Source organism: Lithobates pipiens, unplaced genomic scaffold (assembly GCF_037356315.1).
Source record: "Lithobates pipiens isolate NorthernLeopardFrog02 unplaced genomic scaffold, aLitPip1_a1.2 Scaffold_19, whole genome shotgun sequence".
In the NCBI taxonomy this organism is placed as follows: Eukaryota; Metazoa; Chordata; class Amphibia; order Anura; family Ranidae; genus Lithobates; species Lithobates pipiens.
The window spans coordinates 462616587-462642369 of record NW_027507764.1 but is presented as its reverse complement, the minus strand read 5'-3'; the positions used below and the strand labels follow the sequence as shown (position 1 = coordinate 462642369).

Sequence of the window (25783 nt, the reverse complement as noted above, 5' to 3'; positions counted from 1 at the left end):
ATACAAATTTATCTGGAGTTACGAATTATTCGAAACAACTGGAACGGAATGAATTAATAATAATAATAATAATAATAATAATAATAATAATAAGTTTTTATTAATATTACTGTTATTTATTATTATTTGTTACATTCCATTTCCATTTGTTTAGATACACCATTCGTTATTACGGATAATTTGCAATTATTATTAAATTTGTATTTGTTGCGTTCACTAACTGCCAAATTTGAAAGGAAATTATAATTTAAGTTAAGTTATTATTAGTTCGTTATTATTTCGGATTTTTATTCCAATTTTTGGGATTTCCGAATGGATTTTGGAATATTCAGAAAAAATAGGAAATTTGGATATTTCCAAATTGCATGTCTATTACTTATTTCATCCGCACAGGATTAAATAATTGAAGTAAATAGTCACATTATTTATATGCAATCAGCCCAAATGTGCATTTCCTAAGGAAATCCTGCTCCCTATGGATGGAGGAATGATAATTTCAAGGCTGCAAGCTCCTGGACAAGACTCAATGTGCACACCCACTGAATAACATTTTCAAATGCATTTTTGGTTCTCAATTCTTTTTATTCAAAAAGACTGTACAGATGAAAATATGAAAATACACATAACTGTTCATCACATATTTAACAAAAAATAAATAAATAAAACTTGTTTAGATTAATTATATTGTATTTTGTATAGTTGCCTAACAAATGTATGTCATCAGCATTTGAACTTCATTTCTAATTACCGTTTCGGCAGGGTGAATTGCATTTGAGTCAAATGCATTGGTCATATCCCATCCATTGACAAAACCTACATTTAGGTCAGTGAAAATGATTTCAATTATGGAATAATGAATAGAAGCATGAAAATCACTCATGGTTTCAAAGTTTTTTTTCATTTCACCTGTATTCTCAGTCTTAATGATAACTTTGGTTTGTGGACTTCTAAGAAAGAGGCGTTCAATAGCACCTCGTATATTAAGCAGCCGTCTAATAAAGTGATAAATAGGATATGCTCTAAAATGTACCCCTATATTTAGTACAATCACAGTACGCTGATCACCTCTAATTAGGTCAATTTCTCGAGAAATAGTGCGCTCCTCCTTCCAGGACTGATATGTGGTAGTGATAAATGGATAGGTGTGCCTTTTCCAGGATATCTTCATATTCCTTTTCAGGTCCAAATGGAAAATCTGACGTGCCCAATTGTCTTCATAAAGGTGGAATTGTGCAAGTGCTGAGGAAAGAAAATCATTTAAATTGAGGGCATGCGCATAATTAAGTTACCTTTGTACTATATTAATAAGTATGTCTACACACCAAAAGGAGCTATAGGTATTAGCAGTGCTAAACTCTTGCATCAGTCACAGAAAGATATTGATTTTAAACACATAACAATAAATGAAAAACCAGCACAATGTCCTTATTATAAACAAAAATAGAGAAGTCTCTGTAGAGTAATCAGCTGCAACAAAATAACCAACAGTGCATGGGGGAGCGTTGAAAAATAGTAATTATAATTAATTTCATCAGAATCTTCATCCCTTTACCATACCACTTGGGACACCAATCTCTTAAGATTTTACACTGACTAGAAATAGGATGAAAATAAGCATTAAACTCCACAAATGAACGGGCTTCCTTCTCTGGTCATCGGATCATGGTACGGACTACCTCTTTAGCTTCTAATGTAATTCCACCAGTATTAGATCTGTATGGGTTCCCACTGTGTTCTATCCTGGAATGCCAGACTCCAATAGATTGCTACTGTATCCCAAGCTCATCAGCGATAATACCCAAAGGATAAAGATGCTCTTGTAGCATAATTAAGTTTTAAACAATGTTTAATTAGACCCCAAATTACAGATATAAGGTTAAAAATGAGAAGGTAAACAGTAGTTTGCCTGCCTTGTGTCATTTCACCACTCCTAGTATTGATAGGTTTGTGGCGATGCCCGGTTGAGCTCCACGAGGGTAGACAAGCTGAGTAGCCCTACCCTTTTTTTGCGTATCGTCATCAACTTTGTCAGGGCGGTGCTACGCGGCCACTCAGCCTCATCCGATGTGCCCTTTACCTGGGGGGTAAGACCAACCAGTGGTGGCCCACCCATTAGGGGCGCACAGGGGTGCCGCCCCCCCTACCCATGCGTTCAGCCCCCTGATCTGCATGCATATGGATTCCAATGGTGGATTTAATTTTTTTTTTTTTGAAGCATGTGATTAGAGCAGAGAAGCAGGGGAAGAACGACTAACCCACCAGCCACCACTGCGACTTCAGGGATGGCTAACCAGTGGCTCAGCCATCCAGCATCCAGTATTCCCCAGCTCGAACAGGGGAGAGAGGAGGAGGGGAGATCAGAGTCATCCTGGGCAGGACATCTACCTCCTACGCTAAGGCCATCCGTCTCCGGGGGGGAGGGGTGTTTCCTTTGTTCCCCGCACTCTTCGAATTAATGTCTGTCTCCCACTGAGGGGTCGGGTCGTGTTGGTTTGCTGCCACCCCCCCCTCCTCGAATGAGCACCAGCCGCGGTGCAGAGGGACTACTTGAAAAGTTGGAGCTGTAGTAGTGAGCAAGTGCCACATAAGCCGATGCCTCCTCTGTAGTGCTGGATCCTGTCTCATGCATAGTGACTCCACCTCTTATCCCAGCTGACCTCTCTAGTGGTATTCCCGAGTGTGGCTCAGGGTGAATTTTCAGTGCCAAAAGCGGTCACACCGAGCCACACTTACAAAGTTACTCACCCTGTCCCCAGGATCCTGCGATGTCTCCCCGCTGTGTGTGTGCGAGCTGTGTCCTCTGCTCGATTCATCACAATGCAGAGCTCCATTTCCTGCGAGCGTTATGAAGCACACGGAGGGAGCCCAGCGCCAAATTCAAAAAAGTTAAAATCGCAATACACATACAGTACACTGTAATCTGTAAGATTATATAACTGTATCAAATAATTACACATTCCCTTTGTCCCTAGTGGTTTGTCCAGTGTCCTGCATGTAGTTTTATATTATAAATACTGTTCTTTCTCCCTGGAAACTGGAGATTGTCCATAGCAACCTAAAAGTGTCCCTTTACATCAAAAGTGGTTTTAGGCTAGAAAACAGCGATAATAAATTAGAATCACTTGCAGAATAGTGATTTGTGGGGAAATCAATCAAACACTGAAAGTAAAATGACAGCGGCAATTCTGCAACGGAGCAAATTTCTGTGTTTTTGATTTGATTATATTATTAAATAATTTTTATTATTATTATTTGTTATAATTATTTATTATATTACAAAATTTATGATTTAGTGTTTCAAAATTTATCATACCCGGGATGTCTACTAGACTCTTATTTAAGTGTAGATTTAAGTGTATTATTCCTAAGAATTACAGGCCTACAATATAAAAGGCCAAATTTCCATGCAAAACAATGTACCGCTTTGAGCATTAAAAACCTGAAATAATCATACCGTTAGGGAGGCTAGTGGTCTCCAGAGTGGTGCCAGCAGCAGGAAAAAATAGATCTTCAAGTCAGTTTGAAGCAGATGTTGGAGAGAAGGCCTGGCTGGCAGTCTCCATCTACTTCATCCCAAAGGTGTTTTCTGTGCAGGCCAGTCAAGTCTCTCCACCCCAAACTCGTTCATCAATATTTTTATGGACCTTGTTTGTGTACTGTTGCGCAGTCATGTTGGAACAGGAAGGGCCAACCCCAAACTGTTGTCCAAAATGTCTTTGAATGCTGATGAATTAAGAGTTCTCTTGACTGGAACTAAGGGGCCAAGCCCAACCCCTGAAAAACAATCCCACACTTTAATCCCCCGTCCACCAAATGATTTAGTCCATAAAGATAAGGATGAGTGAGTTTGGGGTGGAGCAGCTTGACTGGCCTGAGCAGAGTCCTGACTTCAACCCAATAGAACACCTTTGGGATGAATTAGAGCAGAGACATACGAACCAGTAATCCCCAACACACTGCAGTTTATTTTGGTCACCTGTTCAAAAGTTACCATACTGCATGGTACTCATTGATTGCACTCTGCTAGTGCAGCCTCTGCAGCCTAGTCAATGTTAATTTGCAACACAGATCAGGTGGCTGGCGGCAGTGGCATCTCCAGCTTTCATATTTGGGGGGGGGGCAGGGACAAAAGAAGGGGGACCAACTATAATATATATATATATATATATATATTTCTTGATCATGCATCACGGGACACAGGAGCTCATTACATAGTGGGTTATATAGTCACCTCTGGTGATTGGACACTGGTTAACCCCAATTAAGGAGAATTCCTCCCCTATATAACCCCTCCCATATGGGAGGCACCTCAGTTTTTTCGCCAGTGTCTATGGTGGTTGGTCATGTAAAACATGTGCTATGAAGTAAGCTCTGTGCAGGTCCCTACGGGGGCCTAAGGGCTACAACAAACCGGATCCATATCCCGGGCCAATATTTGACTCCCAAGATGGTATGGTACCCGGGCCTCATCAGCCGAAGAAACAAGGTTTGGTCTGTAAGTCCTCTCCTGTTGGAAGACTGGGCTCTGGGAAAACCAGACTTGGTGTACTGTTTACACAGAGCGCACAAAAGTTTCTGGCAGAGTCTTTTACAAGGTCCAGGTAGGAGGCTCTTCTGAGAAAGAGCCCCAGATAAACCTGAAGGTTGGCTAACACTGCCCGCCCTGATGGGTGAAGGCTGGAATTTGTCTGTTTCAGCAATTCCTGCGGCGAGGACAGGTAAGGGAAGTTAATCCTATATATAATTATATGATGGATTTCTTCATTTTGAGTAGTTGTATGTCTTACCTGGTTTCTACCACTAGAGGGAGTAAGAGCAGCCTTATGCATACTTACATGCCTTTCAGTACACACGCTCAGTGAAGCCTGGTTCTCCAGAGGTCTCACGTCTCCACTGCAGTCCCTGCCACAACAAGGTAATACAGGGGTCCCTCGTAGTCTGGGGTTCCCACGCAGCTCTAATGAGACTCCTTTTCCCCCCTGGATTCCGGCAGTCCTCGTGCACACGCGTGTCGCTTGCGCTCCCGGGCTAAAGGAGGAGGGGGGAGTGTGGTTATGAGCCGTGCACGTTGGTGTGCACGGCGCTGTACTGCGCAGGCGCCAGGCGGCAGTCTTAAAAGCCCAGAGCGTCAGGGGACTGTAAGTGAGAGACACAGGAGCTGTGGGCAGTAAGCATCCCAGGGGATTGGATCCAGGCAAACCTTAGACACCTACTCAGCATCAGGTTGTGCAGTATTAAGCATATATATGTTATTGTGAGACTTTTAGCACAACAGTTATTGCACTTTGTACTAGTACCTCTGCTTTGTAGCTTAGGACTATGTCTCCTTGTAAGAGGGTCTCAGGGGGAGGTAAAGGCACTGGTAAATCACCGCCTAGGTCCAGGGGTTCTAATAATGCCTGCAAGTTACCATCCCCCCCCTGCAAGACTGGAGCCAGCCTCACAGGACGAGTCAGTGCCCCTGTCAGGTTTTGCAGCCTCTCCTAATGTCCCAGCCCCGGTATATGTCACTGAGGACTCCCTTAGGGCTACATTGGAGGGTTTTGAAGGGAGAATAATGGATTTTATTTCTGCTTCCCTGAAAGATAGCAGCAAAAGGGGTAGATCCCCTCCCTCTGCTGAGATTCCTCTCTCAGATGATTCTTCTGACAATGAGGAGAGATCCCTATCTTGGGACAGGGATCTTGAGCAGTCGGAGGAATCAGAGGAAGAGGAGAGAGTCCCCTCCTCCCAGGCGCTCAGAAAACAGGTGCAGTATTATACTGAATTGGTTTTCTATGCTTTATCCTCTGGAGGAAAGTTTCACCAAGAAATGGGGGGTCCCATCTGTCGATGCGGCTGTTTCTTGTGTGAATAAAAACCTGGCCTGTCCGTTGGATAATGCTCAGGTATTTAAAGATCCAACTGATAAGAGGCTGGAAACATTATTAAAAGCCTCCTTTTCCATGACTGGCGCTGTAGTGCAACCTACAGTCGCAGCCGTGGGGTTATGTCAGTTCCTCAAGGAACAGGTTAAGCAGATGCTTGGCCCCCTTCCCAGTGAGGAAGTGGAGAATTATGCAGAAATACCTCAAATTCTGTGTTTCATGATTGATGCTATTTTGGATTCTGTCCAACAAGCATCTCGTTTATCTCTCCTGTTGGTACACATGCGAAGGGCCCTATGGCTAAAGAATTGGGCAGCTGAGCTATCATTCAAGAAGCATTTGATTGGGTTCCCATTTAAAGGGGAATGTCTGTTTGGATAAGAATTAGACAAATTCGTCCAAAAAATTTCAGGGGGTAAATCTACTCTCCTTCCAGTCAAAAAGAGCAAACGTCCGTCATTTAGGCATTCTCTCTCCCGGAGCATCAAGCTCTAAGCAGTGGCGACAGCCTTCTCAACCCTCCTCTACAGGAAAGGCTCAGGGCTGGCCCAAGGGCAGAAAAAGACTTGGGGGCGGAAGCCTGCCAAACAGAGCCCGAAAGCTTCCTTGTGAAGGGGCGCCCCCGCTCGGCCGAGTGGGGGGAAGGCTTTGTCAGTTTGCGGAAGCCTGGCGGGAAGAGATCCGGGGCAAGTGGGTGATCTCTTCGGTGTCTCTGGGCTACAAGCTAGAGTTTCAGGAGATTCCACCTTCTCGCTTTCTAAGGTCAAGGATCCCCAGGGATCCAGTAAAGCAAAAATCGCTATTTCTGGCCTTGGATCACTTGCTATCCCAAGGGGTGATAGTAGAAGTGGACCCAAAAGAACAGGGTTCAAGGTTTTTACTCGAATCTCTTCACCGTTCCAAAGCCAAATGGAAGTGTCAGACCCTGGACCTGAAGGATCTGAACCGGTTTTTACGCATCCGGTCCTTCCGAATGCAGTCAATTCGCACTGTGGTCTCCTGCCTGCAAGGGGGAGAGTTTATGGCATCAATAGACATCAAGGATGCATATCTCCATGTGCCAATTTTTCCCGCACACCAAAGGTATCTAAGGTTCGCGGTAGAGAGGCGCCATTTTCAATTTGTGGCCTTGCCGTTTGGGCTCGCTACGGCCCCTTGAGTCTTCACAAAGATTCTAGATCCTCTCTTGGCAAACCTAAGAGCTCAGGGTATAGCCGTCATGGCTTATCTAGATGACTTGCTTCTCATGGAAAAAACAGTAGCGTTCCTGAACCACAGTGTTACCAGAACGCTAGAACACCTGGAACGTCTAGGTTGGATTATAAACCTAGAAAAGTCGTCCCTACAGCCTGCTACCAGGATGGAATACCTGGATATGTTTATCGACACCGCTCAGGGCAAGGCGTTTCTTCCAAGGCCAAAAGCCTTGGCCATCGGGGATCTGGTGCGCCTCATTCTGGGCAGAAGATCTTCCCCCATTCGGTTATGCCTGAGACTGTTAGGGAAAATGGTTGCCTCCTTCGAGGCTGTTCCATTTGCCCAGTTCCACTCAAGGCCTCTGCAAAGATGCATCCTTGTGGCCTGGAACAGGAAGCCCCAATCCTTGGATCTTTCTATGCGTCTATCCCCAGGGACACGCAAGAGTCTCGTCTGGTGGTTACAAACCGAGAATTTGCTGAAAGGCAAAACCTTTCTTCCTCTTCCATGGAAGGTTATTACAACAGATGCCAGCCTGACAGGCTGGGGAGCAGTGTTGGAGGAGACATGCTCGCAGGGGAAATGGTCTGCGATCGAGAGGCTATTGCCCATAAATGTCTTGGAGATCCGGGCAGTTTATATGGCTCTCATAAGGTGGTCTTCCAGACTTCGGGTTCAGTCCGACAATGCCACAGCAGTGGCCTATATCAATCACCAGGGCGGTACCAGGAGTCTGGTAGCGCAAAAAGAGGTGAATCGCATACTTGTCTGGGCAAAAAAGCATGTTCCATGCCTTTCTGCAGTCTTCATTCCAGGAGTGGAAAATTGGCAGGCGGATTTTCTGAGCCGCCAGCAGTTGTGCCCAGGAGAATGGTCTCTGCACCCCGACGTGTTTTTGGACATATGTCGCAGGTGGGGTACTCCAGACGCAGATCTGTTTGCATCCAGGTTCAACAGAAAACTGGACAAATTCGTGTCAAGAACAAGAGATACACTTGCTCAGGGGTCAGATGTCAGATGCTCTGACAGTTCCCTGGGATCAGTACAATCTGATTTATACTTTCCCCCGTGCCCGCTTCTGTCGCGGTTCCTGGGAAGAGGGAAACGAAGTTGGTCCTTTTGGTAGCCCCGGCTTGGCCCAGGCGACCGTGGTACGCAGAGATCATGAAGTTGGCCGTAGGCAGGCCATGGATCCCTCTCCGGCCAGATCTGCTCTCACAGGGTCCAATCTACCATCCTGCTTTACACAGTCTGAATTTGACGGTTTGGCTGCTGAGTCCCACATTCTGAGAGACCGTGGGCTTTCGGGGCCAGTCCTTTCTACTCTGGTTAATGCCAGAAAGCTGGCCTCCAGGCTTATTTACTACAAAATCTGGAAGGCATACAGTATGTTTCCTGGTGTGAACTCAGGGAATGGCATCCTAGAAAGTATGTCATTAGCAGGATCTTGGCCTTTCTCCAGTCAGGCCTAGAAATGAATTTGGCCGTAAGCACTATCAAGGTGCAGATTTCGGCCTTGTCAGTATTTTTTCAGAAGCCACTTGCATCGCATTTCCTGGTGCGGGCTTTCATCCAGGGGGCTATGCGGATAAGGCTGCCAGTCAAACCTCCAGTATTCCCATGGGATCTAAATTTGGGGCAACCTTTTGAACCTTTGCATCTGGCTTCATTAGATCTTTTGACCAAAAAATTGGTTTTCTTGGTAGCCATTTCCTTGGCTAGAAGAGTGTCAGAACTAGTGTCTCTCTCCAGCAAAGAGCCGTATCTAATTGTTCATAAGGACCGGGTGGTCATGCGCCCCAACGGGTCCTTTCTACCTAAGGTGGTTTTGGGATTCCATTTGAATCAAGATGTAATCCTACCATCCTTTTTTCTGGACCCAAAGTTCGCAGAAGAAGAATCTTTGCACACTTTAGATGTGGTTAGGGCAATCAGTATCGATCTTCAAGCAACGGCTCAGATAAGGAAAACTGATTGCTTATTTATTTTGCCGGGCGGCATCAAAATCGACTCTCTCAAGGTGGATCAGACAGATTATTTCTCAGGCCTATAGTGTTAGAGGGAAAATCCCTCCTTTTCAAGTGAAAGCGCACTCTACTAGGGCTGTAAGTGCTTCTTGGGCAGTGCATCACCAGGCCTCCCTGGCTCAGATCTGTAAGGCTGCAACTTGGTCATCAGTCAACACATTCACCAGATTCTATCAGGTGGATGTCAGAGGGCAAGAGGATATCGCCTTTTGGCGCAGTGTACTGCAGGCTGCAGTTTAGGTCCTCCGGCCCATGGCGGTCTATAATTATGATCTGTGTCTCCCTCCCCTCAATCTGAGCATTGCTTTGGGACATCCCACTATGTAATGAGCTCCTGTGTCCCGTGATGTATGATCAAGAAAATAGGATTTTTATATACAGCTTACCTGTAAAATCTTTTTCTTGAGAGTACATCACGGGGCACAGGGCTCCCACCCCTCTTGGGTTTTACGTGGTTTCCTATTGCTTTGCTACAAAACTGAGTTGCCTCCCATATGGGAGGGGTTATATAGGGGAGGAATTCTCCTTAATTGGGGTTAACCAGTGTCCAAACACCAGAGGTGACTATATATATAACCCACTATGTAATGAGCTCCTGTGTCCCGTGATGTACTCTCAAGAAAAGGATTTTACAGGTAAGCTGTATATAAAAATCCTATTATATATATTGAGAGGGGTTAGCTCGGCAGCGGGTGTGAGTGACCCCCTGGATGGGTTCACAACACAAAATCAGGCACAGCAGACAGCGTTGTAGGTGAAGAAAAAACAAAAGATGCGGTTTATTTATGCTACATGCATTGAAACATATAACAGCCAAACAAAAATAAAACATGAAAATAAATCCTGGTCAGCTTGACCTCTAATTACACACTTAGTTTCCCTATCTTACAACTGAGTGCAGCCTTGTGCTGCACCAGTCCCTGTCTCGGTTGTAGAGGTTTGCCACACAGGCGTTAACTCACCGCACAGAACAGGTGTCACACTCCCCAGTCTATACAACACAAAACTGGTTCCAGGATGGAGCATCTCCCTAAGCATGCTGGGGTTTTTTGTAGAGGTCTTAATGAGCCCACTTACTTCAGCTGGGCTCATTAACTCTTCCCCTCTAATTGTAAAAGTCAGCATAAAGCCTGAATCTAGGGCACACATATTTCCCATCCTGGATACAACCAGGTGACTTTACCTGCGTGCTGCCACATACCCCCCCCCCTCTTGTTTCAACCTTGGGGTTGTAACACAAGCAGTCAGACACGCATGTATCCAAGACAAAGCATCCAGATTCCCCATTTTAACACCAGGGCGATGCTTAACTGTAAAGTTAAATTCTTGTAGGGCCAGGAACCACCTATTTACCCTTCTATTGGTCTCCTTGTTCTGAGCCATCCACTTTAAAGGAGCGTGATCAGTCACCAAGTGCCTAGCAGATAGTACCGAAGGGAATCTAGAGCCCACTTCACTGCTAAACATTCCTTCTCAATCGTGGCGTAATTTACCTCATGGGACTTCAACTTCCTGCTGAGGTAAATGACTGGGTGCTCTTCCCCGTTCCAGACCTGGGATAACACTGCTACTAACCCAACGTCTGATGCATCAGTTTGTACAACAAAGTCCTTAGAGAAGTCTGGTGAGTACAACACTGGCTGGCTACATAAGGCTATTTTTAAGGACTGAAATGCTTCTTCAGCCTCTGGGGACCATTTAACCATAACAGACTCTTTCCCTTTTGTCAGGTTGGTGAGGGGCACAGCCTGAGAAGCAAAATGGGGAATGAATCGTCGATAATAGCCAGCGATTCCCAGAAAGGCTCGTACCTGTTTCTTGCTGTTGGGACGTGGCCAACTCTGTATGGCCTCGACTTTATTGACTTGGGGTTTTATCACCCCCCCTCCCAATAGTGTATCCAAGATATTTGGCCTCCTCCTGTCCAATGGTACACTTCTTTGGATTGGCCGTAAACCCAGCTTCCCGGATAGAGTCTAGGACTGCTTGTACTTTTGGCAAATGTGAGACCCAGTCTGTGCTATGGATAATCACATCATCCAGGTAAGCTGCAGCATATTTCTGATGGGGCCTCAGAATCTTATCCATTTTCCGCTGGAATGTTGCCGGTGCATTCTGTAACCCAAACGGCATTCTCTTATATTGGAATGCCCCATCTGGGGTTACAAACGCAGTTTTCTCCTTGGCCGACTCGGCCAGGGGAATTTGCCAATACCCTTTGGTGAGATCAAGAGTTGTCATATATCGGGCTGTTCCCAGCCGGTCAATCAACTCATCTATACGCGGCATGGGGTAGGTGTTAAATTTTTTAACTTTATTTAATTGTCGAAAATCGTTACAAAACCGCCAGCTCCCATCAGGTTTGGGCACTAGTATGATAGGACTGGACCAGTCACTCTGGGACTCCTCTATCACACCCAATTCCAGCTTCCTTTGAACCTCCCTACGTATTGCCTCCCGTCGGGCCTCTGGTATTCTATAAGGTTTTAGTTTTACCCTTTCTCCTGGCGGGGTGATAATGTCATGCTCTACGCCAGATGTTTGTCCCGGAAGCTCAGAGAAAATCTCTTTGTTACGAAGTACAAACTCTTTAACCTCCTGTTGTTGGGGTTTCGATAAGGTGTCTGCTATTCCAACCTCAGGAACTAAGCAATCAGGCTGTGCTTATGACAAAGTCTCTGCGACTAGGGATTCCCTATCCCTCCAGGCTTTCAGCAGATTGACGTGATAGATCTGCTCCGGCTTTCGCCTTCCTGGCTGTCTAACCCTGTAGTTCACCTCACTAATTTTTTCAATTACTTCATATGGACCTTGCCATTTGGCCAGAAATTTGCTTTCAACCGTAGGGACTAGCACCAAGACCATATCCCCTGGGGAAAAAGTACGGGTCTTGGCCCCACGGTTGTACACTCTCTGCTGTGCTAACTGCGCTTGGGTTAAATGTTCCTTTACAATTGGCATTACCTGTGCAATTCTATCTTGCATCAGGGCGACATGCTCAATCACGCTCCTGTGAGGAGAACTCTCATTTTCCCAAGTTTCCTTGGCGATATCCAGCAGCCCTCTTGGGTGTCTCCCATAGAGCAACTCGAAGGGTGAGAAACCCGTAGAGGATTGGGGTACCTCCCTAATGGCAAACATCAGATAGGGTATTAGACAGTCCCAATTCTTTCCATCTCTATCCACCACCTTCTTTAACATTTGTTTTAGGGTTTTGTTGAATCTTTCAACCAACTCTGTTTGGGGGTGATACACAGATGTACGCAATTGTGTCACTTTGTACAACTTGCATAATTCTTTCATAACCCAGGACATAAAGGGTGTACCTTGGTCCGTAAGCAGTTCCTTACAAATACCCACGCGGCTAAAAACAAGAGATAGCTCTTTGGCTATGGTTTTGGCCGAGGTATTTCGGAGAGGAATTGCTTCCGGATAACGGGTGGCATAGTCCAATATAACCAAAATGTACTGATGCCCCCTGGCGGACTTCATTATCGGACCTACCAAATCCATTGCGATCCTTTCAAAGGGGACCTCAATGATAGGAAGAGGTACCAGCGGGTTACGGAAATGTGGCATAGGTGCCGACTTCTGACACACAGGGCAGGAGAAACAATAATTTTCTATTTCCTTCATGACCCCAGGCCAATAGAATCTCTGCAATATCCTCTCTCTGGTTTTCTCTGTCCCCAGATGACCTCCCAGAATGTGCCCATGAGCCAATTCTAACACCAACTTCCTGTAAGGTTTGGGCACTACAAGTTGCTCAATGGTTTCTTCTGCCCTTTGAGCCACTCGATACAGCAGGTCCCTTTCCATAGTGAAGTAAGGATAAGTGCAAGTCTTATCTGGGTTCACTAACTCGCCATCTATTTTCACCACATTTTCCCGTGCCTTTATTAGGGTGGGGTCTTTTAACTGTTCTGTGGCAAAATTTTCCCTGTGAACCTCAAGATCCGAAAACTCCACAGACGGCATGTTTTCATCTGAGGATGTTGGCTCTTCCCCAGTTTCTCGAGTTTCCCCCGCCAATACCGACAAGGGAAATTCAGGAGAGTCCTCACCACTCCCAGAGGAATTATGGTCATCTTCCTGGTTTATAGGGGCACCAGTGGGGGGCTCAGGACAATCCCAGAGTTCCCAGAATTTTGGAAAATCCCTTCCCACAATAGCATCATGTGGTAAGTGAGACACTAACCCCACCTGATGAGAGAGGTTACCTTTGGGGGTCTCAAAAAACACTAAAGTTACAGGATACTCTCGGGTGTCCCCATGCACACAAATAACAGCCACCCTGTTCTTCCCAGAGACCTCTGTAGTAACTAATTCAGCTTTTATCAATGTTACCAGGCTACCTGAATCCAGCAACACATCAACATTTCTACCATTAATACACATTTTACATAAATGTTTCTCAGGTCCCCGAATGGCAGTGCATGCAACTGTCGCAAACAGCGAATGACGTCTCTCCCTTATAAAGTCACATTGCATAGGCTCATCCACAACGGGACAATTGGCTGCAATATGTGCCTCTTGCCGGCAGCGGTAGCAAATAATCTTTCGCTGCCTCTTGCAGCATGGGCTTCCTGGGCTGCTCCCACCAGACCTTAGGTAGAACTCCCACCCTCTCACTCTCTCCACCCTCACCCCTTGGAGTCATCTTACCCGCCACTGGGGATGATCTGGTCTTAGGGTAGAAAGTCTGTGAGTCCCTGGAAGAGGTGGTCAGGTTCTCTGTAGCCAAGTACCTCTCAACCAGATCCACAAGTTTATCTGCATTTTCTGGGTCTCCATGGCTTACCCATTTTTGGATGGCAGTAGGAAGAGCTCTCAGGAAACGATCAATAACCACACGTTCCACAATGTTTGGTGCGGTCAAACTCTCTGGCTGCAGCCACTTTCTGCTCAGGTGAATGAGATCATACATTTGAGACCTGGGGGGGTTTTCCAACCTGAAAAGTCCAATTATGCACACGCTGAGCCCGGACGGCCAGGGTGACACCCAGCCGTGCCAATATTTCTGTTTTTAGCACCACATAGTCTTTTGCTTGGTCAGGCTCTAGGTCATAATAAGCTTTCTGCGATTCCCCAGTTAACAGAGGGGCCACCAGTCCAGCCCATTGCTCCTTAGGCCACTTTTCCCTTTCAGCAGTCCTTTCAAATGTGGTCAAAAACACCTCCGGATCATCCTCTCCAGTCATTTTTGTCAGTAAACGGCTCACACCAAAGGATGCTGTATTATTGTAACCACTTGCTTCATTGGTCTGCGGACGTTGCTGTATTAATGTCTCTATTTGCCATTGAAAACTCTGCTCTTGCTTCTGCAACAGGTCTATGAAGCGGGCTTCAGATTGCTGCTGGGCTTGTTGCTGAGCTTCCAAACTCTGCAGGTGAGCTTTCTGCTGAGCTTCCAGACTCTGCTGCAAAGTTGCATTTGTCTGCTGCTGGGCTGCAAGGCTCTGTTGTTGAGCTGCAAGGCTCTTTTGTAAACCTGCATTTGTTTGCTGCTGATTTGCATTTGCTTGCTGCTGGTTTGCATTTGCTAGAGCCAGCTGTCTCAGTATCTCCTCCATGCTGGCCCTAACAAAAAAATAAAAAAACTGCCAAAATTCTCCACCAACTGTGAGGGGTTAGCTCGGCAGCGGGTGTGAGTGACCCCCTGGATGGGTTCACAACACAAAATCAGGCACAGCAGACAGCGTTGTAGGTGAAAAAAAAAAAAAACATGCGGTTTATTTATGCTACATGCATTGAAACATATAACAGCCAAACAAAAATAAAACATGAAAATAAATCCTGGTCCGCTTGACCTCTAATTACACACTTAGTTTCCCTATCTAACAACTGAGTGCAGCCTTGTGCTGCACCAGTCCCTGTCTCTGTTGTAGAGGTTTGCCACACAGGCGTTAACTCACCGCACAGAACAGGTGTCACACTCCCCAGTCTATACAACACAAAACTAGTTCCAGGATGGAGCATCTCCCTAAGCATGCTGGGGTTTTTTGTAGAGGTCTTAATGAGCCCACTTACTTCAGCTGGGCTCATTAACTCTTCCCCTCTAATTGTAAAAGTCTGCATAAAGCCTGAATCTAGGGCACACATATTTCCCATCCTGGATACAACCAGGTGACTTTACCTGCGTGCTGCCACTATATATATATATATATACACACATATATACACACACACACACACACACACACATACACACATACACACATATACACACAAACACACATGCACAGTGCCTTGATAAAGTATTCCCACCCCTTGGAATTTCCCACATTTTGCCATGTTACAACCAAATACATAAATTTATTTTATTGTTTTTAGTTTTTTAGTGTTTTTCTGTGATAGACCATCACAAAGTGAAGTGGAAGGAGAATGATAAATTGTTTTTAAAATTGTCAGGATCCTATATCTGGCACCCCCCCCCCCCCCCCCAGGGAACAGGCAGTGCACCGCACATTGACATAGGTGGTAGTGCCAGGTTAGGTGGTAGTGGTAGGCTAGGAGGTAGTGGCAGGCTAGGCAGTAGTCCCAGGTTAGGTGGTAGTGCCAGGTTAGGTGGTAGTGGCAGGCTAAGTGGTAGTGTCAGTGGCAGGCTAGGAGGTAGTGGCAGGCTAGGTGGTAGTGCCAGGTTATTTGGTACTGACAGGTTAGGGAGGTATAGTGCCAGGTTAGGTGGTATAGTGCCAGGCTAGGTGGTAGTGCCAGGTTAGGGTGTTATAGTGTCAGGTTAGATAGTAGTGTCAGGTTAGGGTGGTATAGTGCTAGGTGAGGTAATATCGTGCCAGGTTAGGGTGATATAGAGCCAGGTTAGATGATATACAGTAGCGCCAGGTTAGGTGGTAGTGGCAGGCTAGGTGGTAGTGGCAGGCTAGGAGGTAGTGGTAGGCTAGGTGGTAGTCCCAGGTTAGGTGATAGTGCCAGGTTGGGTGGTAGTGGCAGGCTAGAGGGTAGTGTCAGTGGCAGGCTAGGAGGTAGTGGCAGTGCCAGGTTATTTGGTAGGGACAGGTTAGGGTGGTATAGTGCCAGGTTAAGTGGTATAGTGCCAGGCTAGGTGGTAGTGTCAGGTTAGGGTGTTATAGTGTCAGGTTAGATAGTAGTGTCAGGTTAGGGTGGTATAGTGCCAGGTGAGGTGGTAGTGGCAGGTTAGGGTGGTATAGTGGCAGGTTAGGGTGGTAGTGCCAGGTTAGATGGTACAGTGCCAGGTTAGATGGATATGTTGTTTTGCACACACACAGGGCTTAGAGGTGGAAGCACTGTTGCTGGAGCTGGCTCTGTCTTCTGTCATTATGACAAGCAGAAGACCCGGACTGCAAACTTTACACAACAGGACAGATAGCACGGCAATTACCGAGTGATGCCCTCTGTGTGTATCTCCCTCCAGCAGCTGAGAGCCTACAGAGAATCGCTTTGTATACTTGCTCTGCCGATCATTTTAATTGGGGGGCACAGTATGATGTTGGGAGGGCCATGGTTAGTGATGCCACCTTAGTGACGCCACTGGTTGTCAGTAATTGATATTGGGTCTGGGTTATTTCCATGCGAACACTGGCTGGGTATGACCACCTAGGAGTAGCCACAAACCCTTCTAGCCTGGTAGAAGGACCCCCCTGGAAGCCTCTGGTTGCATCATTGATAAACGTCTGCACAACCAGGTGGAGCACAAGTGCCAAGCAAGGTACATATGTGTTTTTTTTACCAGGAAAAGGGTCGTCAGAAGGTTAGTACAATTTTCACACATGACCTTGACTGGCTGCAGATGGTGTAAGGTCAGCCACCTCTCAGCCTTGGCCTAGAGGGCTGCCAGAAGCTTTGGTCCAGTGTGGTTCCTGTCTTTCAGGCATACAAGCTGCAATACAGCTTCTGAAGACACCCAATGGGAGGGGCGAAACCGGTCAAGCAAGGACAGTCAGTGACAAGTGAATTACAGCTGATCCACATGCCGAGGGAGGTAGCTAGCTATCTGAAGTTTACAAATGCTTTTTTAACTTATTAATAAAGCCTATTAATACCACACTATGAGGATCACTATCTTCCTTTCATATGTCACAGAAATGCTGTATTACATACAGCAGAACCGAGGGCCCCATGCCACTAGGGGCCCCCATCAGAGTGGTAAGCCTCAGTAAAAGCAGGGACAGTATGTAAAAATCTGTGTTTTTTTACATCTGTCCCTGAAATGTCCCATGCCGACATCATTTTGCTGTAAAAAAAATGAAGCTATAGATACCCCGCACTTCTCCCCCAATCTCTGCTACCCTGCCTACTTGTTACCTGCCCACCAGTACACAGGCACAGTCCCCTCCTCTCCTGCATTACCACCTGTCTATGAGCTGCTGGGGCACTACAAGTCCCAGCATGTCAGGAGATGCGGGCAGCAGTGTTTTTCTTTTAGGCTGATTTTTGGGTGAAAAGTGCTGGGTGTGTGTGTGTGTGTGTGTGTGTGTGTATATATATATATATATATATATATATATATATATATATATATATATATATATATTAGAGCTGGACGATTTCCTAAAAAAAAATCTGCAATTTTTCATTAATTTTTTTATGGACACCGTGCCGGTCCTGAGCAGCTGCGAGCAGAGTTTCTAGACTTTGGCTTAGTCCACGGCGCCCGGCCTCATTGACTAGACCGAAGCCACGGCCTCGCCTAAAAACTCCTGCCCGCAGTTCCTCAGGACCAGCGCGGTGGTGAAAAAAAATAAAAAAAAATTTAAAAAAAATTAAAAAAAATGGATTTGCTTACATTTTTTATTGATTTGACCTCTCAACTCGATTCAAGATTTAAATCAATTTTTTTTTCCCCGGCCCTAAAATATATATATATATATATATATATATATATGTGTGTGTGTATGGTGTGTGTATATCAGTGGCGGTACGTCCATAAGGGGCACATGGGCGCTGCCCCCTCTCTCCTGGCACCTCTCTATCACCATAGATAGATTCATGCAATGCATGAAACTATCTATCTATATGCTCCTTGCTGGGCACCTGAATTACAGCGGTGGGTGTGTTTTTGGGAAGCACCAGATTAGAGCCTTAGGCTCTAATAGGCACCCACAAAGGTGAACAGCAGGCGTCATGCTGGGCGTTCACTGTTCACTCAGCTGCGTGTTAGCAAAGCAAAGGAATTCACTTTGCTAACACTGAACCGCCTCTCAGCCAATCAGGTGCTTGGGTCTGTTACCTGTCACCTGATTGGCTGAAGCGTCAGGCACTGTGATTGGATGCCTGACAGAGAGTACAGAAGAAGACTTAGAGGAGCGTGCAGGACACCGCCGCTCACCCGCTCTGAAACAGGTAAGTGCGATGCACATTAGCAGCAATTGATGGGCACACTGGCAGTATTTGATGGGGCTACAGTAGCTGCAATTGATGGGCACACTGGCAGCATTTGATGGTGCACAGTATTTGCAATTAATGGGCACAGTAGCAGCAATTGATGGGCACACTGACAGCATTCGATGGGGCACAGAAGCGGCAAATGATGGGGCACGCTGGCAGAATTTGATGGGGCACAGTGGCTGCGTTTGATGGCCACAGTGGCGGCAATTTATGGGTACAGTGGTTGCGCTTGATGGATACAGTGTTGGCAATTTATGGGGTACAGTGTCAGAAATTTATGGGGTACAGTGTCGGCAATTTATGGGCACAGTGGCTGCAATTGATGATGGGTTTTTGTTTGTTTGCTTTTTTCAGTTTGTTTGCGTCCACCCAAAAAAAAATTTGAGCACCAGCCACCACTGGTGTCTATGTGTATAATTTTTGTGTGTTTGTGTGTATGTGTATGTATACTGTATGCCTCATTTGTGTCTACTGCCGCTAAACAGCAGTCGATCTAACAATCATATGCCCGTGAAAAATCCACTTGTGGCCATTCGGAGGCAGCTGAATAGTGAACTGATGAGCCTGGCCTTGGATCAGGCAGCAGGGCAGGTCTGGGTGCATGCCTGTTCCGTAATTTGGCACACATCAAGTATGGCTTTTATTCACACGCCCCACTGCCAGATTGAGGCCAACCACAGCAGTTCACTATTTCGCTGGCTCTAAGCCCACGTATACACGGTCATAAATTTTGCCAACCAAGTCCGTCGGATTTTGTCCGTCGGATTTAGTCCGATGGATTTGCATACACACGGTCAGGCCAAGTTGTCTGATTTAGCGGTTGCCAAGAACACGGTGACGTAATTTCGTTACGATGGGACTACATTCAGGCTAGTAGCCAATAGCTTTGATGTAGGAATTTGATCTGAGCATGCGTGGCACTTGGTCCGATCAAAATTCGCTACACATGATCGGATTAGGTCCGACTGGCCCAGTTGGTCAGGAAATATTTCCAACATGTTGGAAAATTGGGTCCGACGGAGATTCGGACAGAATCAGTCTGATGCATACCACACACAGTCGGATTATCTGACGACACGGTCCGATAAGACGCATTCTCCGACCGTGTGTACGCGGCATAAGACTCACACAGTTCAGAGCCTGCAACAAGTGGATTTTTTTTCAAATTTAAAGGCCTTTCCCTGCCAGCTGTGCCTGCCACACCAAGCACTAAGGTGCAAAGGTGTGTGTAAGGGGACACTGATAGAAGGTGACACACGGGGGGGGGGGGGCTTTGCCATAAGGTAAGACTCTGCAGACTGTGATATATAGGGAGAATGTTAGGACTTTGGTGTAAGGTAGGACTGATGTGAGCGTGACACTCATACTGACTGCTGTCCTCTATATGTTGTTTTGTATGTTACTTACTCCTGGCATGACGGCCACCTGTAAGCCTGGGGGCCCCATAATCTTCTATTGCCCGGGCGCCCCATGAGTTGTCAGTCCGCCCCTGATTACATAGTAGGTGAGGTTGAAAAAAGAAATCAAGTCCAGGGCAGCCATCAGAAATTTTGGGGCCCCTTACACAGCTTTAGGTCTGGGCCCCCCTGGGCCTGAACACAAACATTTCTCAAGGCCCGCCCACTGGCTGTCCCACTGAATCCACCCACTGGCCATCCCGCCAAGTCCTTCAGTGCACCCATTTTTATTTTAATACTTTCACAAGCCAATATAACCTCCATCCCATGTTCTCTTCCTCCTCCACTCCCAAAACCTCCTCCATCCCATGTGCTCTTCTTCCTGTCCCTTCTCCCCCATCCCATGTCCTCCTCCTCCATCCCATGTCCTCTTCCTTCTCCAGTCCCATTTCCTTTATCCCATGTCCTCTTCCTTCTCCAGTCCCATCTCCTTAATCCCATGTCCTCTTCCTTCTCCATCCAATGGGCTCCTCCTTCCAGTCCCGCGTCCCCCATCCCGTGTCCTCTTCCTTCTCCAGCCCCATCTCCCCATCCCATGTCATCCTCCTTCTCCATCCAGTGTGCTCCTCCTTCCAGTCCCATGTCCCCTTCCTTCTCCAGTCCCATTTCCGGCATTCCATGTCCTCCTCCTTCTCCAGTCCCTTGTCCTCCATCCCACGTCCTCCTTTTGCGGTCCCTTGTTCACCTTCCCATGTCCTCCTCATCTATCCCATGTCATCCTTCTCCAGTCTCATCTGACCTCTATCTCGGTCCTCTCTCACAGTGTCCTCCCTCTCTAGTCCTTCTATCCCTTCTGTGCCGTCAGTACAGCCCAGATCAAGTCCATTATAATCCCTCCAGTATGTAGAGGAGAGGAGTGTGGAGGGTATGAAAGTGGCAGAATGGGGAAGGATTTATTTTAATGGCAGTCTAGGGTGGCCAGGGAATGATGTTGGGTAGATAAGTGTCCGAGTGATGTCCTACAGCTGGATATATGAAGTGGTCTCGGGGTGATGCAAGCTGTGTAGAGTAGGGGGCTGAGATGTAGTCAGATAGGGATGTTTACAATAAAAAAAAAAAACAACCTGTTGTGCTCATCTAATATATGCAAGTTATATAATATCTATATAATCCAGTACCTAGCACTCTGTATGTCCAGATAATGTGAAATAAATGTATGATCATTCATATAACCCCGTGTTATCCAAGCTCTGAGTCAATGTACAATCAGAGGTGTAAACTCACCACGTAAACACCGGGTTACATGAATGGTCAGAAATGACATTCACATTGACTGGACATAGAGATTGGGGGATGTTATATAGTTAGGACTGTGTGCTAGCTTGGGAGATATCTGTCACACTCACCGTCTCTTTATCCTCTGTGTCTCCTTATCGATGCAATACCTACATGACAAATCCTACAGAAACTTTGGCAGCTTTTCTTCCAAGGAGACTTTACTCAGTAAAAAAAACTCCTCTCACTTCCTCCCTGTAGTGAGAGCAGACATCCCAACCAGCAGTAGCTACAGGAAGCTCCGCCCCCCCCCCCCAGCACGCTGCAATATTATTTCGACAGAACACTGGCACAGTTGTATGTAATTAGAAGCTGCTGCCCTACAGTGACAAGTGTGTCTTGCCTACAGTCAAGCATGGTGGTGGGAGTGTCATGGCCTGGGGCTGCACGAGTGCTGATGGCACAGGGGATATACAGTTCACTGAGGGAACCATGAATGCCAACATGTACTGTGACATACTGAAGCAGAGCATGATCCCCTCCCTTCGTGGGACTGGGCCACAGGGCAGTATTCCAACATAATAAAGACCCCAAATACACCTCCAAGATGACCACTGCCTTCCTAAAGAAGCTGAGGGCAAAGGTGATGGAGTGGCCAAGCATGTGTCCAGACCTAAACCCTATTGAGCATCTGTGGGGCATCCTCAAACAAAAGGTGGAGGAGCGCAAGGTCTCCAACATCCACCAGCTCCATGACGTCGTCATGGAGGAATGGAAGAGGACTCCAGTGGCAACCTGTGAAACTCTGGTGAACTCCATGCCCAGGAGGGTTAAGGCAGTGTTGGGAAATAATGGTGGCCACACAAAAGATTGACACTTTGGGCCCAATTTGGACATTTTCACTTAGGGATGCACTCACTTTTGTTGCCAGCAGTTTAGACATTAATGGCTGTGTGTTCAGTTATTTTGAGGGGACAGCAAATTTACACTGTTATACAAGCTGTACACTCACTGCTTACATTGTAGCAAAGTGTTATTTCTTCAGTGTTGTCACATGAAAATATATAATAATTTTTTTTTTTAAACGTGAAGGGTGTACTCACTTTTGTGAGAAACTGTATATATATATTTTTTGATTTTTTTAAATTTAGTTTGGATTTATTTTAATTTGTTCACTTTTCTGCCAGCCGCCAGCTACCAGCCCGTGGCACAGGTATATCTAAACACCATTAGATTGGTTCATATATGTCCTTATCTAAGATGTCCCAATGGTAGTCTTGTAGCAATAATGCAGACAACTCTTTGTAAAATTCCTCAACTATATGTTCATATCTTCAGATACTGGCTTAGATCATACCCAATTTTCTGAAATTTAAGGACACATCGGGCTCCATTCACAGAACCAAATTGCATGCGGTGTGTAGGTGTCCAAACACATATTTTTCCTAAATACCGCACACGACCCTGAAACCATCAATTTATTATACTGCTCTGCAGTATTTACCATAAAACATTGAAAATGCTCTGTAAATACCACATGAACAGGCATTGAACTCAAGTCACAGAAGGAAATAAGTAATTTGTTGTGATTGATGATAGATCTACACCGGGGGAAAATTGTTCTTATTTTAGTTTTTTACTAAAGGACTTGTCAAAAACTGCATCCTGTGGGTTTTTTTGCACTACAATTCTACCATATACCCCCTACTCATTGACATTGGGGGGGTAGCTGGCATATGGGGGTCCCCTTGTTAAAGGGGGCTTCCAGATTCCAATATGCCTCCTCCCCGCAGACCACCACAAGCACCAGCCAGGTGCTTTGGGGGGCAGAGTCCCCCGCCCCAAAGCACCCCCCCATTATGAGGGCATGTGGCCTGGCATATTCAGGAGGGAAGTGGTTGCGTATCCTCCCCCTTTGCTGAGCTGCTGGGCTTCATGCTCAGATAAGGGTGTGGTATGGATTTTGGGGGGGGGGGCTCATGACAATTTTTTTAAAAATTGGGCATGGGGGTTCCCCTCAAAATTCATACCAGACCTGCAGAGCCTGGTATGGATTGAAGAGGACCCCATGCATTTTTTTTTGTGGGGTTTTTTTTTCGTCAATTCTTTTTTTTTACACTCATCGGTTATTAAGGACTTGCTGGCTGTCTGCTCCTTAAAGCAGTGTCGCACCCATTTTTTTTTTAACCTGCAATCTATCCCATGCCCCTTCGCATTTCTATTGTAAATTGCAACTATTTCTTTTTTCTAAATACCTTTTTTCCTTTATTACCTGGAGCACTTCTGACTATGGCCGCCTAGGCCATGCCGTAACAAGGCGATTCCCATGGACTCCTTGGATATCGGCATCCTCTATCCCAGGTGTCCATGAGAATCACCTAATAACTTAGGCTTGTGTGATTTCTTTCTGGGATGTACTCTGATTGACAGTTTGCCATAACTTCCCTCCCCACCGGCATTGCTATGGCAACCTGTCAGGAAGAAGGAGCGCCGCACAGTACCATTACTGAGCAAGCACAAGATCAGGAGGTGCATGCTGGTTAACCAGCTGCACCAATTTCCAAAAATGAGCAAGCACAAGATCAGGAGGTGCATGCTGGTTAACCGGAGTCACGGATTCCCGGAAATTAATACAAGAGAGCCTCAGATGCCGACAACAGAAATGGACCCCGCGTTCTTCCGAGATCAGGTTCGTTTTGCACTATTTAAACAAAAAATAAAATGACCACATTACTGACATTATCGAAATGTTGAAATGTAAACAATTACAGTGGAGTTTTTAAAAAATAATTATGAATTAGGGGATTGGAACGCTTTAACAACCATGAAAGTTACTGGTTATTAAGGATCCCAGCAGCCGCCCACTCCTTAAGAATGCAGTATTTACTACTGGTAATAAATACGGATGCTGACACCAGGCATTAAAATACTTTATATTTTTACTACTAAGATACCACCTGACTTCATAAAATAACTCATGATGGGTCCATACACACAAGCAGAATTTCTGTCGTAAAAAACTTGAATGGTTTTTCCGACGGAATTCTGCTCAAGCTTGGCTTGCATGCACACAGTCACACAAAAGTTCTCTTAACTTTCGACCTCCAAGAAGGTGGTGACGTACAACGCTACGACGAGCAGAGAAAATTAAGTTCAAAGCCTTACGAGCATTCGCTGAATTGTATTCGATCAAGCTTAGGAATTTTGCACGTTGGAATTGCTAAAGACGATCTGAATTTCTGATAAAAACTTTTTCCGTCACAAAAATAGAGAACCTGCTCTCAATCTTTTGCTGGCGGAAATTCCGCCAGCAAAAGTTTGATGGAGCATACACACGGTTGGATTTTCTGACCAAAAGCTCACATGGCACCTTTGCTGGCAGAATTTTCGATCGTGTGTATGGGGCTTAAGTAGAGTTTTTTTTGTAAATGCCAAAAAAAAAAAAAATGTTTTTTGAAAAACGCTGAGCAGCATCTTGCCGTATACTCAGATGCGGTAAGATACCGCTTTGTGAATTGAGCCCATCGTCTTTTACTGTGCTTTATCCATAAAAACAATGTTCCCATCCTTATCATAGAGTTTTATCACGGTTTCCCCATTCTGACTTTGTTCTCGAAGACCTTGGGCTTGTGCAAGCAGTCTATGATGTAGTATTTGTCTTCACGATGTAAGCATCCAATTGATTGCGCTAAGATGTATGTGTTGTATTCATGGATTATTGCTAACTATGTGTAATTGTATGTATTTTTGTTATATTTAGTGCAATATAAACCTGACTGTCCCGTTGTACGACTTAGAAAAGTAATTGGGTACCAATATAAAGAAAATTGGATTAGTATTTGTATGATCATTAGGAGGTATCTTATGCCGCGTACACACGATCAAACAATCCGATGGAAAAGTCCGGCAAACTCAAGTCCGCCAAACAATCCCCCCGTGTGTAGCCTCCGGCATACTTTTTTGACCCGACAGTAAGGTGGACTTAGAATTTCGGTTTGTACAACAATCTGCACGCCGTACTCGCATTTCGGCGGACAATCCGGCCGTGTGTATGCCAGTCCGCCGTACTTTTGAAATGAGCGGACTTTTCCCGGCCAGAGAAAAGTACGCTCATTTCGAGCGGGTCTCCAGGTAGGCGGGGCCCGCGAAGGAGACGTCGCTGGCCCCGCCGCCTGGTATGGACTTGAAGGGGAACCTCAACGCCGAAAAAAATCGGCGTGGGGCTCCCCCCCAAGTCCACAACAGACCCTTGTCCGAGCACGCTACCCGGCCGGCCAGGAAAGGGGGGCGAGCGAGCGCCCCCCCCTTCTTAGCCGTACCAGGCCGCGTGCCCTCAACATGGGGGGTGCCTTGGGGAAGGGGGAGGCGCGCGGCCCCCCCACCCCAAAGCACCTTGTCCCCATGTTGATGAGGACAAGGGCCTCTTCCCGACAACCCTGGCCGTTGGTTGTCGGGGTCTGTGGGCGGGGGGCTTATCGGAATCCGGGAGCCCCCTTTAGTAAGGGGGGCCCCCAGATACCGGCCCCCCACCCTATGTGAATGAGTATGGGGTACAATGTACCCCTACCCATTCACCTGTAAAATAAAAGTACAAAAAAAAACACAACACACGAGATAAAATACTTTATTGCACAGCTCCGGGGGTCTTCCGTCT

General features: G+C 46.1%; 1 protein-coding gene across 1 annotated transcript in view; it reads right to left on the bottom strand.

Moving 5' to 3' along the window:
* Positions 1–699: 699 nt before the first annotated feature.
* LOC143998086 (NXPE family member 2-like) overlaps positions 700–25783 on the bottom strand; it is a 143685-nt gene continuing 118601 nt past the window's right edge. Inside the window, exon 5 of the mRNA XM_077493840.1 lies at positions 700–1239. Within this exon, the coding sequence (XP_077349966.1) occupies positions 704–1239 (536 nt within the window). The 3' untranslated portion in view covers positions 700–703. The remainder of the gene's footprint in view (positions 1240–25783) is intronic.